General features: G+C 40.2%; 2 protein-coding genes across 3 annotated transcripts in view; both read right to left on the bottom strand.

Annotated features, from left to right (window-relative positions):
- Positions 1-5,653, bottom strand: part of LOC107670489 (DNA (cytosine-5)-methyltransferase 1-like) — a 17,888-nt gene extending 12,235 nt beyond the window's left edge. For both annotated transcript variants that reach the window (XM_016463107.1, XM_016463108.1), the window contains exons 1-14: positions 5,500-5,653; positions 4,785-4,827; positions 3,626-3,733; positions 3,312-3,549; positions 3,016-3,088; positions 2,078-2,162; positions 1,892-1,929; positions 1,743-1,797; positions 1,581-1,664; positions 1,282-1,391; positions 1,086-1,204; positions 900-992; positions 662-813; positions 391-578 (exon numbers count right to left, since the gene is read on the bottom strand). In XM_016463107.1, coding sequence (XP_016318593.1) covers positions 391-578; positions 662-813; positions 900-992; positions 1,086-1,204; positions 1,282-1,391; positions 1,581-1,664; positions 1,743-1,797; positions 1,892-1,929; positions 2,078-2,162; positions 3,016-3,088; positions 3,312-3,549; positions 3,626-3,733; positions 4,785-4,827; positions 5,500-5,546 — 1,433 coding nt within the window. In that variant the 5' untranslated portion in view covers positions 5,547-5,653. The remainder of the gene's footprint in view (positions 1-390; positions 579-661; positions 814-899; positions 993-1,085; positions 1,205-1,281; positions 1,392-1,580; positions 1,665-1,742; positions 1,798-1,891; positions 1,930-2,077; positions 2,163-3,015; positions 3,089-3,311; positions 3,550-3,625; positions 3,734-4,784; positions 4,828-5,499) is intronic.
- A 1,743-nt stretch (positions 5,654-7,396) lies between these two features.
- Positions 7,397-10,022, bottom strand: LOC107670429 (sphingosine 1-phosphate receptor 2; the record flags this gene model as incomplete). The annotated part of the gene is made up of 1 exon (XM_016463033.1): positions 7,397-10,022. A coding segment is annotated over one exon (885 nt), but the record flags the coding sequence as incomplete, so codon positions are not given.
- Between the last annotated feature and the right edge of the window lie 5,053 nt (positions 10,023-15,075).

Raw genomic sequence — 15,075 nt, 5'->3', positions numbered from 1 at the left:
AAGGCTACTTTTTGATAACATTTTGGATAATTGTTTAGAAGGTGCTCCTAAAATTTTGAACGTGCTCCTAAATTTTGTAAGTTAGGCGCACAAGTGCTCCTAAAAAGAAAAGTAAGCATAGAGCCCTGTTTGTATACCCATTGTACCGCTCAGTGGCATCACACCAATGATAATATTAAACATTCTAGGTAATTTCAAAAGAAAAAAAAAAATCAGTTGCTAAGAGCATAGGCTTTCAGGCTAGTTTAACGGGTTTAAATACAGTCTAAAAATCTGGCCACACTGTTCTTGTAAGTATCAGCAGTCATTTTTATATTGGTCAACCACTACTCAGTGCTCACACTAAAGACACAAAAAAAAAAAACACTTGACTATGAAACGGAAACACACCTCTTGCCCAAAGTAACACCAGCCAGCTTGATCAAGTCTCTCATACAGGGAGTGATGATGATAGGCTGTTCATCAGAGTCTCCAGCCTCATCATAGCTTTCCATCTGCTCCACCACAAACTGAGCATGACGCAGCAGTGTGTCCTCAGTGAAACGGTTGAAGTTGAGCCCAGCAGGTGGAACAGTAGTCTTAAAAGACATGAAGGAACAGGTCAGCACTGCTGCCGACAGGACCAGAGACACACACACACAGATCACTTCAATCAGCTCACCTCAATTTTGTTCAGTAGATCCTCATATGTAGCATCCTGGTTCTTCTGGAGAAATTCAACTACAATCTTGCTCATGTAGATCTTCTCCTGCATCAGAGCAAAAATGGGAGAGTACTCCTCACTGGGGTCCATTAGAATGTAGTCAGCAAAGGCTGTGGAGAAGAAATAAGACCGGTTGGATCTCATGTGCATGGACAGACCTGACTAGAATGAGACTTCGATTACTTGAAATGTTTACCTGTGGTGAAGCCAATTAAAGCCTTCTCCCCACCATCAAAACCAGTAATCCACCAAGCATTGATAGGACCAAGCTTCTTGGCAGGAACCCCACCTAAAGAGAACAAAATCGCAAACAATTTAATCTACACTAAACCCTAAATTGGCAAAATAGTAAGCCTTCACTGTTAAGAAACTTGGGACATACCATCCATGCATGGGTTGTCATCATAGATGGGCTTAACGGCACAACTAAAGTACAGTTCCACATTTTTCTCAATGAGGCCAGAGTCAAATGGACACAGGTGCCCACGCTTGTCATACACACTGTGAATGAGGATTGTAACATCAGTAAAATAACTGGTTATGAACACCATTTAGTATGACTCATTTCCCCTTATTACCTGAAGTTAGTTATCTTGTGCTGGGGCAGATCTTCATAGCTTTCAAAACCATCCTCATTTGCATCAAAGATGGATAGACGCTCATCGGTCAACATCTCTGGTTCATCCAACTACCAGAGACAAAAATCACACACAATATTAAAGCGTTACAAAAGGCACAATAAGTCAACTTTAAATTGCTGATGTGGATCAGTAAGGAGTTATACTTTTCTTAAATATCCAATTAAAGTGATATCGCTCAGCAGCTTCCGAAAAAAACACTACAAAAAAAACAGCTCAAGGAATAACAAAACACTCACAGCATCATCAGGATCTCCCTGGAAGAACTTGAGGTCTGAATCATCCAGATACTGCCTGCAGTCAGGACATTTTGGTGGAGGGGTCTAAAACGTAGATTAATGAGATTAATTTGGTGCATTAATTCAAGCAGCAGCATAAATGGGGAATGAAATAAGCGTCACCTTGGCAGCAGATACAGGCTTGTTCGTGCCATTAGTAGTGTTCTCAGTATCAAGACTGAAAGGAGGAGGGGGGATAAGATTTATTAAATTCACAGATGCATTGCATATGGAAAAAGGCTGGTTTAATTTGACTTTAACGTGGAACTCACTACTCAGCTTCTGTTTTAAGGCGTTTCTCTTCATGGACCTTGACCGGGGGAAGAAGAAAAAACAAACATATATACACATACACATACATATATATATACATACATACATACATATATACACACACATGTTCCTATTAAAATATTTCTAAGGATTTCTTAAAACAGCATTAAATGTCAAAATCTTACCTCCTCTGTAATATCTTCCTCAGGCTTCACTTCTGCATCACCATTTGTGACGTCTCCATTCAGCTCATCAGACTTGCGTTTTGGGCTATTGGAACAAGGTACAACACCCACTTATAAAGTGACCAAAGATTAGGGCTGCCCTCGACTAAGGATTTTTCTGGTCGACTAGTAGTCGTTCATTTTAATCAGTCGACTAATGGCACGTTTTTTAATAAACCATTTAAATAATGAGCCTTTAATTGCCTTCAAAGCCTATAAGCGCTCAAGCGCATGCATAAAGCTTGCCTCAGGCAAAGATATATATTTCACGCTCAAGTTCACAGACCGAGACGGCAGAAAGCGCATCCTGTTTGCTTTCATTATTTTACAAAAGCGCGTTTTGTCATCATTGTGAGTGCACACAAATAAACGTAGAGTCTTTACAGATTTGAAAGATGTATTACTCTTATCTGCATGACCAAAAATTACAGTATTTTTAGAGCAAGTGAGCGCACCGGCGCCTCCATCTGTCCTGCAGTGAGCGCGCTTCAGCTTCCACACAGACACTTGAATAGCGGACATTTCTCTAGGTTAACATTAGATTGAGAGGCCATGTAACGTTGCTGCTACTTACAAGTTTCAGATAAGCCATATTTGTGGTGGATGAATGATAGGCGAGCATTTGGATGTCCTGCTGGATGTACTGTATTACCACAGACTAGCCATTAACAATCTGTCCATCACGGACTACGTGACTTTGCCTGTGGATTTTTTTCTTCTGCGACTAAGCAACTAATAACATTTTGGTCGACTAACGATTAGTCGACTATTAGGGGGTAGCCCTGCCAAAGACTAATTCAAACTCAATTTGATTTCAACTGCCCAAGTGCAAAACTGTCACTTCACAAACTGCACATCAGATTTGAACAAGAGGACAACTCTTAAAAATGTTGACTTACACTCTAGAGAACATGGAAAGGATAGTTGGCTGTTTTCCAGAGTTACGCGTAACCCTGGTACTGGCTGGAGATTCTGTTGGGGAACAAAATGTGCCATTTTTAAAGACTAAATATTCTACATCCAGCACACAATGTAGACATACTTGTGTTTTAATGCCATATCAACAACAATAGCTATATTCACGGCAACATTAACAATATAATTTCAATACATCATTTACAATCATATCAATGTAGAGATACAGGCATTGTAACATATGGAGGGCAATTAAAAGCTGTAAACCCCTGCAACTCACTCTTGGGCTCAGAATCTGCTTTACTGCGACGGCCTCCCCTTCCCTTCGGGGCGCTGGGAGACTTCATAGCATCTCCTTCCTCCTGAGTATCCATGGCTCCCTCCTGCTCACCATCGTCTTTGTGAGACCCATTTTCAGAGAAGCCATTTGAATGTCCGTTCTGCTCCACTCCTTCATCCTCCTTGACAACTCCCAGAGCTTTCTTCAGCACGGCCTTCACCTCTGACGTGTAAACCTCCTAAACAGGAAGACAAGTTGGAGCACAAGTTCTCAACAGTTCTATACAGGAGAACTGAAAGGGCAGCGTAACTCACAGTGGAAAGCTCGGAGCTCTTTAACTTGTCCTCAAGGATTTTGAGCTGGTCCTGAGTATCAGCAAGCAGGAACTCCTGCAGTAACCTGAGCTTTTCCTTTACACATTCCTACACAATGAAGAAAGAAAACAAGTAAAACTACAGAAACATTCAAGAAATGAATGAGTTTGGCAGACGCTTTAAAAAAGGTACACATTTACATTATCAGTTTTTGCTTTCCTTGGGACACATTTGAACCCATTACCTTAGTGTTGCCCATGGTCTACTGTTTGAGCAACTCTATAAAGTATTATGTTTACAATAATTCACACATAAATCTTAGGCAGTAAAGATATTTTGATATAAATGTTGGCATGAAATTAGAGTCGCAGACAATTTGCCTATAAATTCTTCCTAAAAAAATAAAATAAATAAGAGGATGTGTTGGACCAGATATACAGTAACTGTTATTAAATGGGTCATATGATGTTGCTAAAAATAACATTATTTTGTGTATTTGGTGTAATGAAATGCATTTACGCAGTTTAAGGTTCAAAAAACACATTTTCCACATACTGTATATTATTTCTCATCTATGCCCCGCCTTTCTGAAACACATCAATTTTTACAAAGCTCATCGGTCTGAAAAGCGAGGTGTGCTGTGATTGGCCAGCTATCCATTGCGTTATGATTGGCCGAATACCTCAAGCGTGTGACGGAAATGTTACGCCCCTACCATACTGTGATGCCCTGTCCGACCAGAGCGATGATTCAAAAACAATAAAACCCATTATAAACGAGATATTCGTTGCATCCAGTGGGGACATAATTATGGATTATAATGACTCATACAGTCTTTTTACGCGTTGCATCGCGCCGCGTAAACATAAAACCATGTCTGCATTTGTGATCGGAGAAATGACAAACAACAAGGCCTACTGTCCACTGCTCAAAACTCGTTTGAATCATTGGCAAGTTCTTTTAATATAAAAAACCTTTGCAACTTTACAGATCTTCTTTATGCACCAAGAGCTTGTAACACTCCAAAGAGAAAGGAAAAATTGAAATCGCATCATATGAAACTACTTACTTCCACTACATGAAGGGCATGTAGAAATCACCAATAACCTGACCGTTTGATCTGAATATAATTCATAAGACTGCTATGAAAACCCCTCACCTCATCTGACAAACTGTCTCCACCTTCATCCAGCACCTGAAGCCTGGGAACATGAAGGTAAACATCTCATTAATGCACAGCACATCTCCACACAATTTGAAAAAAAAAAAAAAAAAGATCAAAATGACTCGACGTGCAATAAACATTTAAAATTAGATTACAATCTTTAACATTTAATCTTAATACTTAAAGTTATATCTTCAGCTGAGTCTCATCAGAGAGAGACGCTATCATGGGATTAATTTACGCAAGTAAACAAGCACACACGCAGAGACAGTCGGTATTTATTGTTAACGTCACCAGATGATTTTGAGTAAGTTACACTAAACGCAGCAGGATTCAGTAGGTATGAGTCCAATGACCTGTGCAGTGATTGAGTAGAGATAGGAGGCGGGCAGGGCTTCACTCTGACACGTGTATTTGGCGCCAAATGCAGTCAGACTGACACCTGTGACTCGGTTTGCATCAAAACAACCAGCCGCCGCCTGTTTTACCCACTACACGCGAGCTGATGGCGGGTACAGCATTTGTAGCACGGCTAAATGCTAACTAGAGTAAAAACTTAACATGTTTTTCATCTCCAAACAGCACATAATACAACGGCTGTTATGCGACGAGATCAACGTGTAACCAGCAATGAGCAAAGCCCGCGAAAAGAGCAAACTATGAAAGTCAGTCTATAGTTAGTTCCATTAGGGCAAATACAGCACCGTACCGTTCCTTGACATCCTCTGGCAAAGACAATGAGGTCCTGGTAGGCATTTCAAGTTCGAGTTTAATCAAAGAAAATGACTAATTAAAAACACGATTTAAAACAACAGATAAAAGCTGTGATTAAGATCTAGTGCCAACAGAAGCGGGCTTTATGAATTGTCGCTAGCGGCTGAGAAATACGCGCGGGCCGCTTTTTCGCGCGGAAACGCGGGTGAGTTGGACGCTACCACTAATTTAAAGTACGGGGGTCAAATGTGTCAAATGAGTTGTGCGTTTCTATTTGGGTTTAAAACTGTTCAGATACATTGTTTTGAGTATATGGAAAACTTAGCAATATTATGAAATATAAACTTTAATAGTGAAAGAATATGAAATCTTAAATTGTTTTCAAGGATTATTTTCGTGTGTACCCCTTCTACGGCTTCAGAGTCTCAACCAATATGGGATGTACCACATTTTGCCTTCCCTCAGGGGTGCAAATTCACTCCTCATTTTCATTAACGCTTCCGATGTAAATATTTAACACTGCCGGTGACGAATAGAAATCTGACACCGAGCCGACCAGTTCCAGTCTGTTTAAATTAAGTTTATATGTTTAGTATTTAGAATTAGAATTAATTTTAATTACAGTGTTATATTATTTAAATAAATAATAAATAATTTACATATTTAATAAAGTATAAGAATGGCATTTAAACAAATAAATAAATACATACATACATAAATGCAGTATACAGACCTTTGAAATAAAGATAACCAAAAATCAATATTAACACGTTTAAATAATTAAACGAAAATTTAAATAACACATTTTCCCCCACATTTTCCAAAATCAAATGAACTTTATATTGCATTTGCATTTAAACAAAAAAAATTTCAATCAAAAATATCATTTAGAAATGAAGATATGCTTAAATTGCATGCTTTTTCTTTTTCTTTCTTTCTTTTTCATCATTCTGATCCTATGATCATAATCTTGTAATCTTAGTTTATCCTGTAGATGGCGCAACAAGCCAGTACATTTTTTTAACAAATACCGTTAGAATATTTTCTTTGTCCGACCACAAGGTGACACTCTTGTACATCAATTGTAGTTTCTGCTATGTCTTCTCAGAACAAACGTGTTCTCACATATGCCGGAGGGAGTGGGAGTACAGGATGGTCATTAATCATAAAGACTGTACTGAAAACAACTGTATATGTTTGCAGTTGTTTCAGTATGGCTGATGTCACTTCCTGCTGACTCTTGGCCATATTCCCAGCTGTGCTGTCTCCCAGGGCGGGTTGCTGTTCCCACCTAGGAATTCTGGATGTTTGACAACAACCAGGCCAGACCATCCTTAAGCCCACTCAGTCAGAGTTCACAATCCTTTTTTTTTTTTTTGTGCCAAGAGCACCCTCGGCCTCCCAGACAACCCTTTCCCATAATGCTATTCCTTTTGATCTATCATTGTACTCCCTCTTTCCTGTTAAACCCTTCGGCTAAACATCTGCACTCCCACAAAACCTTGGAATTGGCACTTATTGGACTGTCAGAAATCAAGGCCAGCAGTTCTAGGCAATATTGTTTGTGAATAGATTCATGTCATAGCGAGTCGGGCCTTAACCATGTTCATGCATGTTAGCATTTAGTTTCACTTTTTTATTGTCTAATCAGATTTCTGTAATATGTGGGATAAAGCTCTTGTGTTCAGATTGTTAACCCAATACTGCATAGGACTGAAACTTGAAGCAAATTACATAGTGGCATTAATCATTTCTGTCACGCACACAACAACCACTTTTAAGTGTATGCTAAAAGCATATGTGAAACTGTCAATCTAGATATTTTCAACTACAACTTTAAAAAATATAAAACAGAATAACAACAAAGCAACACTTTTTTTTTGTATTTAATTTATTTTTATTTTAAAAAGGAATGAACTAATGTGTATGTACCGACATTAGTGTTTGGGATTGTACCGATTTAGCACAAGTAGCTTGCTACTAAAACACAAGGCTATTGCACACAAGACATTCTATACGTATACACATTACATACATACTGTACACGGATACATACAGACTTTCATATATTTATCATATAAAATAAACATTGTTCCACAGGGTAGGCAATGTTTTACATTGAACGGAGTGATAGGGATGCTCACACAGGCTTAAACTCTTCATGCATTAAAAAAAGAAAGAAAGAAAGAAAAACCAAAATACATTAGGTCGGTACTGGAAGAGCTGCCAAAGTGCTTTCTCTGCTGAACTAAACCGATCAGCAGAGGAAACTAAAACATGCTGGGATCAAACAGTCAATGGCTGTGATTGTGTGAGTGAAAGTGTTGGACTGATGATATTAACGTATAGGAACATTAAGGTCAGTCCCTAACAACGGGAAGAAGCATAGGAAATACTGGACTTCCAGTGGTTGCAGGAAGTTTAAAGTTTCTTCTAAAGACTTGTGGCCTATTAAAAGACAGCATAACACCTAACAACCCCCATATCTCAAAATGAATATACCTTCAAAAGAGAGAAAGGCATGCTCAATTTGTCCTAATCTCAAAGTTTCCTGTCTTATCAATGGCGTATCAATTTCAATTGACTTTAAACGTCATTAAGACTTCACAGTGAGTGTCCGTTCTTGTTGCTGCAAGCTCAATAATCAACAGGAGAACAATGATGTTCGGTAATACTGTCGATCAGCGAAAATGTTCGCTCGTAACACTTCATTCTTATATTCAGTTCAATTCGTCAAGAGGGCACAAAACGAAGCATACGCTGCCGCAGCGAAGCTACGGCACTGTCATGCCAACACAACCAGCATTTACACCAGCTGCTGAGAGAAACTCATATCAGGAATTCAGTTATCACATTCTGATTGTGCTTTCCTCTTAGGAAAAATTAGGAATGTTAAAGAAAAATAAAATATTAAGGGACAGTGAGTTTAGATGGACAATATGGACAAAGAGGAGTAACATTGACAACTGTACATGGGTTGGCCATACATATTAGTTTTTACACAGGTTAGACTTTCATGCAATACAATGAAGTATGAAGAATACTTTTATTGTCGGTAATCAAAGGATGTTATGTATATCAAGTAATTTGATGAATACATTAGGAGAGGTTCTGCAAGCATGCATGGTTGTTTGGCTCACATGGAGTGCATTGTCGATCCGTACATTTCAATCTGTCCTCTCAAATCTCTGAACCAAGACAGTGGTAGTCTATTTGTGGATAGGATACATCTTGTATGCGACTTCTGGTAGGTTGGTCAGCATATGAGAAATATACAATCACAAGCTGCATAGAAGTCTACAAAGTGCAACTTTAAATTGTTCATGTTTTGTCAAAGAGCTTAAATGGATATTCCCATTTGAATTTGGCTTTCTTTAATTTTGCCTTAAAATGTAAAATACGTGGTGAAGTCTCATTCTGTGATGTTCAGGAACTTTTGCAAGGACAGAAGCAACAAAAGGACACGTGAGCGTCCGGTAGCACAGCTGTGATATCTGCCCTAAATGTCCAAGAGTCCGAAGACATTGATTGTGATTCTCGTTTCATCAGTGAGGTCTCTGAACACTTCTGTCTTCTGTGCCTTGCCTGGGGTCTCCCCTTGTCTTCAAACACCTGGGCACTGAGGAGACGAAATCAGACACAAGTAGTACAGTCCTGCATGATGGGAATTGACTGATGTTCGTGTTTGTTGGTGCAGTGCTCCATTGAACTCGAGCTCTTGAGTGGCACCATGCAGCGGTGAGGAGGCCTGCCACAATTGAGCAGCCCCCAACAGCAAAGCACCCTGAGGAACTCCTTCCTCATGTCCTTACTCCGCAACGTGTAGATCAGCGGGTTCAGTGCCGAATTCAGTGTGGTGATGCTGAAGAAGATGTCAGCGTTGTTGAGGATAGGACATTTTTTCATCGAACAAGAAGTGTCCAAGAGAAGGATGGTGAAGGTGGGCAACCAACAAATGATGAAAACGCCAAGTACGATCGTGACAGTCTTCAGGAGAGCGTAAGCTGGAGAATTGGTGGCCTCTTGGTGGCTGGTACGCACAATAAGGTAGATGCGAACGTAAAGGATCACAATGGACAGCAAGATTATAGTAAAGATGGTGACGACAAACAGGATGTAGTATCGGGAGTTGAGAGGCAGGACAGCGGAGCAATCCCCCAGGTTATTAATACAGTTCCAACCAATAATGGGAAGCCCTCCCAGAAGGATGGACATCACCCAGCACGTTCCGATCAAAAGGAACATGCGGCAAGTTTTGTTGGAGCCGTAAACTTTGACCTTGGTGATGGCAATGTAGCGCTCTATGGCGATAGCCAGCAGGCTGAAAACTGAGGCAGCCAGTGCGATGAAAGCAGTCCCTTCTCGTATGAACCACTGGACAGGCACCAAATGAAATGTTTTAGGGCCTGACAGGAAGATGTTGGCAATATAGGCGGAGCCAGCCAGTAGGTCCGAGAAGGCCAGGTTCCCGATGAAGAAGAACATGGCAGAGTGGAACTTCTTATTGCGGTGAGCAAGCAAGCGTGATTACCTGCGTGTCTGCCCTGGCTCCAGACATATAGTCACAATATTAGATATAATTACAGTATTTTAGATTTTAGGCTGGAGAGTTGCCCCATTCAGCTTTCTGCTAGCTGAATAAATTGCATAAGTTCGAAGTTAAAATAGTTTGTCATACAATTTGCTTGCCCAATGCCTCTTTTTTTGTTGTTGTTGTTTTGATATGGTACACTATGCACATCTTTGAAGTTCTGTTCATCTGAAATAATGTCGAGATGTGACATGCAACTGTAATGCAATGAAAACTGGAACTACTACTACTTTGTAGCCACACAATTGTGGAAAATGTAATATCCAACATAATATCCATGTGTTCAGCCATTTATCAGAACAGTTCAGAATAGATAATATTTGTCCAAGAACTATTGTAAAAAAAAAAAAGTTGGCTTGAAATGGTAATTCACCATTTTCTATATGCATCTTAATGATCTTACAGTGAACAATTATTTTATGTTTTATTTCTTAATTACAACATAATTTAAGTAAATATCTTAACATGAAGTTCTGTTGAAACAAGAAAAACTTTAGTGACATATGCAATACTGCAAGCTCTCAATCAGATCTGCCTCCATCCAATCAACAACAACCAATGATAGAATAAAGTCCCCAACCTATATTTTTTGATAATTCAGTTTACTCTGATGTGTCATATTACAGAAGAAAAGATGACATTCTATATGACATTGTGACTTAAAAGGCAGGGTAGCAGATTTGGTTTAAAAATTTTTTTTTGTTATGCTGGTTGAAAGTCTCTTCACATCCCGATAGCAATCACTAAGTGAAGTGGTCTAAATTTATTTATATGTATTTATATCGTCTGTGGAAGGCGTAGGACCATAAAATGTTCGTCTAATCAAAATGTTCGGTCCGAACATTACGACAGGCTGTCCTGCCTGCCTGTCAAAATATGTATTTGCTTACCTCTGCGCACCTTGTTTGCGCAGACATGATACGTCATCAGCACGTTCCAGCGAGAATGAAAGACACTATCATTGTAATTTTATGCATAGATGTTCTTGACTGAATTAGGACCACTGCCCAAGACACACCATCAGCACAGCCAGAGCAAAGCTGCCAAAGCCTCAACACTGAAAGACGCAAATACCCCGTCAGGCCAGAGTCACTGTAGAGACTATGCAACCATGTGGAATGGTATCTGGAGACAAAGGCAGGAATCTGAGATATCTGTGACGCACCCACCTCACTTCAACATCACTGTTTGCTGCACACAGTTCAACACCCCTCACATACAGAATCACAGATGCCGGCTTATGTAAACATACCAGGAAGCGTGTCTCAGTCACCTAGTCCTAGAAGAACACAATAAGGTACAGCTGCATAGACAGTGGCACAATCCTGCTGCCAAATGCCAATAATATCCAGCAAGGCCATTTCCTTGAGCAGCAGTGAAGAACAATGGCATCCTTGTCCAGGTTGCGTTTCACTTGATACTCTCTACTTGTACACCGGTCCAAAATTACACCATGCATCAACTACCAGACACAAGTTGTCCCATTCGAGCTATTTTCAGTAAACACTTTTTTCACACTTTAAACAACCAACAGAGTGTCAGACCAAAACTTAAATTACCCATCAAAATCTGCGAGTCGCCTTCTCAGAAACTGATGGATGTGTTTCAAAACAGCTCTAGATCCACCCACTGAAATTTCACTCTCAGAACAGGTTTGAGTGGGTAGTTTCGCTGCCGACAACTCATGTTTGTGATTTCACTGGGCCGTCTGCAAGGTCCTCAATGCAGTCTGGACCTCAGTGTTACTGTGGAGACCTTTGCTGCCTTTCATCTAGGGATTTGACAGCATGTGAAACCTGATGGTCTGGTTTGTCAGACTCAGCAGCGCCGTCTCCGGCCTACCCCACTTCACCATTACCCCCACCCGCCCTGTCCTTCAACTGCAGGCTGGAAGGGACGCCAGATCGTCCTGCCTAAATAATGAATCTTTTGTCTCTTCTTCTAAAGAAAAAACTAATTCATCATAATGAAAGATTAATAAGACGCTCATATGAAGGGCACGTAGACAAAAACGTGAATGCATCTCCAGTAGCAGGTCTCCACAGTCCAGCTGGCCAACAAGAGCTGTCTTCCTGTACACAACTACACTGCTATAGGCCAAAGGAAGTGTTTGTGGTGTCAGAAGACTAACATCCTGTTCAGACTTGATAGCTGACTGGTGGAGAGCAAGACAGTTAATGTGGGAAAGGTTTGGTGGAAGCGAGAGACACAAAAGCAGAGCAGAGGAAGTTTATTCGGATTCTTACAGGTGTAATACGTGCGGCAGGAAACGTGCTGAAGCACAGCAGCAAGCCACTTGTTTTGTGGCAAAAGTGCAACGGATATACATAGCTTTAAGAAATCTTTGTAGATTAAACTGTTGTAGCTCAGAACTGACTCATCATAAAGGTCGCTCTTACAGTTCACATGACAACCATATGATTTCCAGCTCTCGTTCCGTCATCAGTGAAACCAGAACTGAGGACCCCAGTCTCGGGCAGGACCCTGCCCATATCCCCATGACAGCTCGACAAAGGTCCCAGGTGTTGTTTGCGCTTCCCAGCAATACCTGATAAGCCCCAATTAGTCAGCGGCATCTGAGCAACCGTGTTTCCCACAACGCACCTGTTACCAAGCATCGGTTGGACACCATTTGCCTCGTTCTCCAGAGTGATCTTTGAGACATCTTTGCAGCTTGCACAAACCGTCAGCAACCACACACTTGGAAAAAACCCAGACACAACAACAACCCAGACACTAACTGACAGATGTTTCACTTCAGCTTATTATGGCTGATTCTCATATTTGCCGTCGCGTACATGCTAAATCAGCCTTATGATCATCATGGAGGTTTATTTATATGTTGTTTATTAGCATACTTTTTTCATGCTTTCTTCATGCCACCTATTTTACTCACACTTAAATGACAGCCTGTCTGCGGACTGTCATAAATGGGTAAAGTTCTCTTTCTGCATAATGGCGCTGTTGCGCTCTGTAAAGTTCTTCAGACACTGACACGCAACTAATTCTACATCCTGTACTCATCGTGATAAGTATCACTATCCATATGACCACATTTTTTCTCTTCTACCACAAATGCACCATTGCCCAGAGCTTATTCTTGGGGAATTTTTTCACACAACAGATTAATGCAAAGCAAAGTGAACCGCAAATTACACAAACGTGCTAAAGAGCAGCCGGAGGTGACCTTTAACAGAACAACAGTGAGGTGAATTTGCAAACCGTACGCTTGAAAATGTTCTTTCAGGTTTGAATGCATTGTAATATCATATAATACTGTAATATAAGTAATATCAAAATACAATCAGTTCATAGCACGTGATCATTAAACTGATTATACCTTGCTCTGGAGAGCTGAACAATTACGTCATACATAATTGTATTGATTGGCTGGCTGGGGCTGGTTCCATAATATCAGATGTAAAAGGGTAAAAAACAGAGTGCTTACAGGAGGGTGGGAGGAAAATTCCATCTGTTTCGTTAAGCCAAAAGAGTCATGAGTCAAAGCTATAGTCAATGCAGCGAAGGTGATATAACACAGAGAGTCCCAAGACTACAAAGCTCTATTCAGCTAACTCTCATTCCACCCTGCTAATGATCCAACTCTGATATGTACTTTACAGTCGCCCACTTCCACCACTGGAAAAATTTGGCTTTGCCAGTTTATAAACCAAATTTAAGCCATAATATAGTCGTAGTAAAACACCTGTCTACCACATCACTGCACAGCTCCCACAGGATTGTTATTTCTGTTGCATTTTTCTAACTAAGGATAGATGCACAATATATATTAATACCATATTGGTTATCCGCTGATGTTAGAGTTTTTAAATATTTTATATTGGTCAGTGTTGGATATGTATTGGCTGGTATTGGATATTTAATTGTGCAAGACCATTTACCCAATTTTTACATTTAGATTACCAAATAGCTAATGAGTTAGGCACTTTGTTGTGCGAAATAGCACAACTTTATAGTACCTTATTGCTTAAATACACAACAAAACAAATGCAGCTTTTAAAAAGTTTCATCTAAACGGAACATTACAGGTTAAATTCAAGCTCTATCGACAGTATCTGTGGCATACTGTTGATTACCACAGAAAATAATGCTCAGTTTAGGAAAAAAATAACACGTACACTACCACTCAGAAGTTTGGTGTTGGTCAGATTTTTAAATGTATTTGGAAGAAGTCTCTTATGCTCACCAGGCTGCATTTATTTGTATACAGTACTGAGTACAAACTTGGGTACAAGTGATGTAATGAGGTAATATTGAACAATGATAGTGTCTACAGAGTAGTGTTGTCAAAAGACCCGGTACTTCGGTACCAAGTTGGTACTAAAAAAATGAAAACGTTACGGTACCAGGTTTTTTTTTAAATACCGGTGGTTAGGCATGGGACGATAACCGGTTTCAAGGTATACCGCGGTTTGGGGAAAGTCACGGTTTCAAAACCACAAAAATTTTCCGTTATACCGTTCCTGCGGTATGCGCTGTTTTTTTTACGTGTAGTCAAAGACGGAAAGTGCAGGACTCCCTCAGTTGTGTGCAGCGAAGAGCGTAGCGAGTCACACGACCTCTCCCCCTCTGGTTGGTGCGAGCAGAGTCACCTGTGTGTGGGATGGCCGAAGGAGATGAATTCCTGGAACTTTTTCCCTCGTCGAAAAAGACAAAGTCTGTCATATGGGAATTTTTCTGGGTAACAGACTAACCATGTTCCGTACACAATGATGTTCCGTACAGATGAAAAATAAGCTTTTAAGTGGAAAAATAGACTATATTAGCGAATAATTGTGTTGAATAGAACCATTTCTCCTGCACACGCAAATGCTGAAAGACAGAACCAATCAATCACAGACAGCGTTCGCTGCTGACGCATGGCTCAGAGTGCTTGTTCAAATAGGGTTGCGTTTCCCAAAAGCATCAGAAGTGTAAGTAGATCTTAAGAAACCATTGCCACATTATTACATTAGCCTA

Source organism: Sinocyclocheilus anshuiensis, unplaced genomic scaffold (assembly GCF_001515605.1).
Source record: "Sinocyclocheilus anshuiensis isolate Anshui unplaced genomic scaffold, SAMN03320099.WGS_v1.1 scaffold476, whole genome shotgun sequence".
In the NCBI taxonomy this organism is placed as follows: Eukaryota; Metazoa; Chordata; class Actinopteri; order Cypriniformes; family Cyprinidae; genus Sinocyclocheilus; species Sinocyclocheilus anshuiensis.
This window is presented reverse-complemented; position numbering and strand designations above follow the sequence as displayed.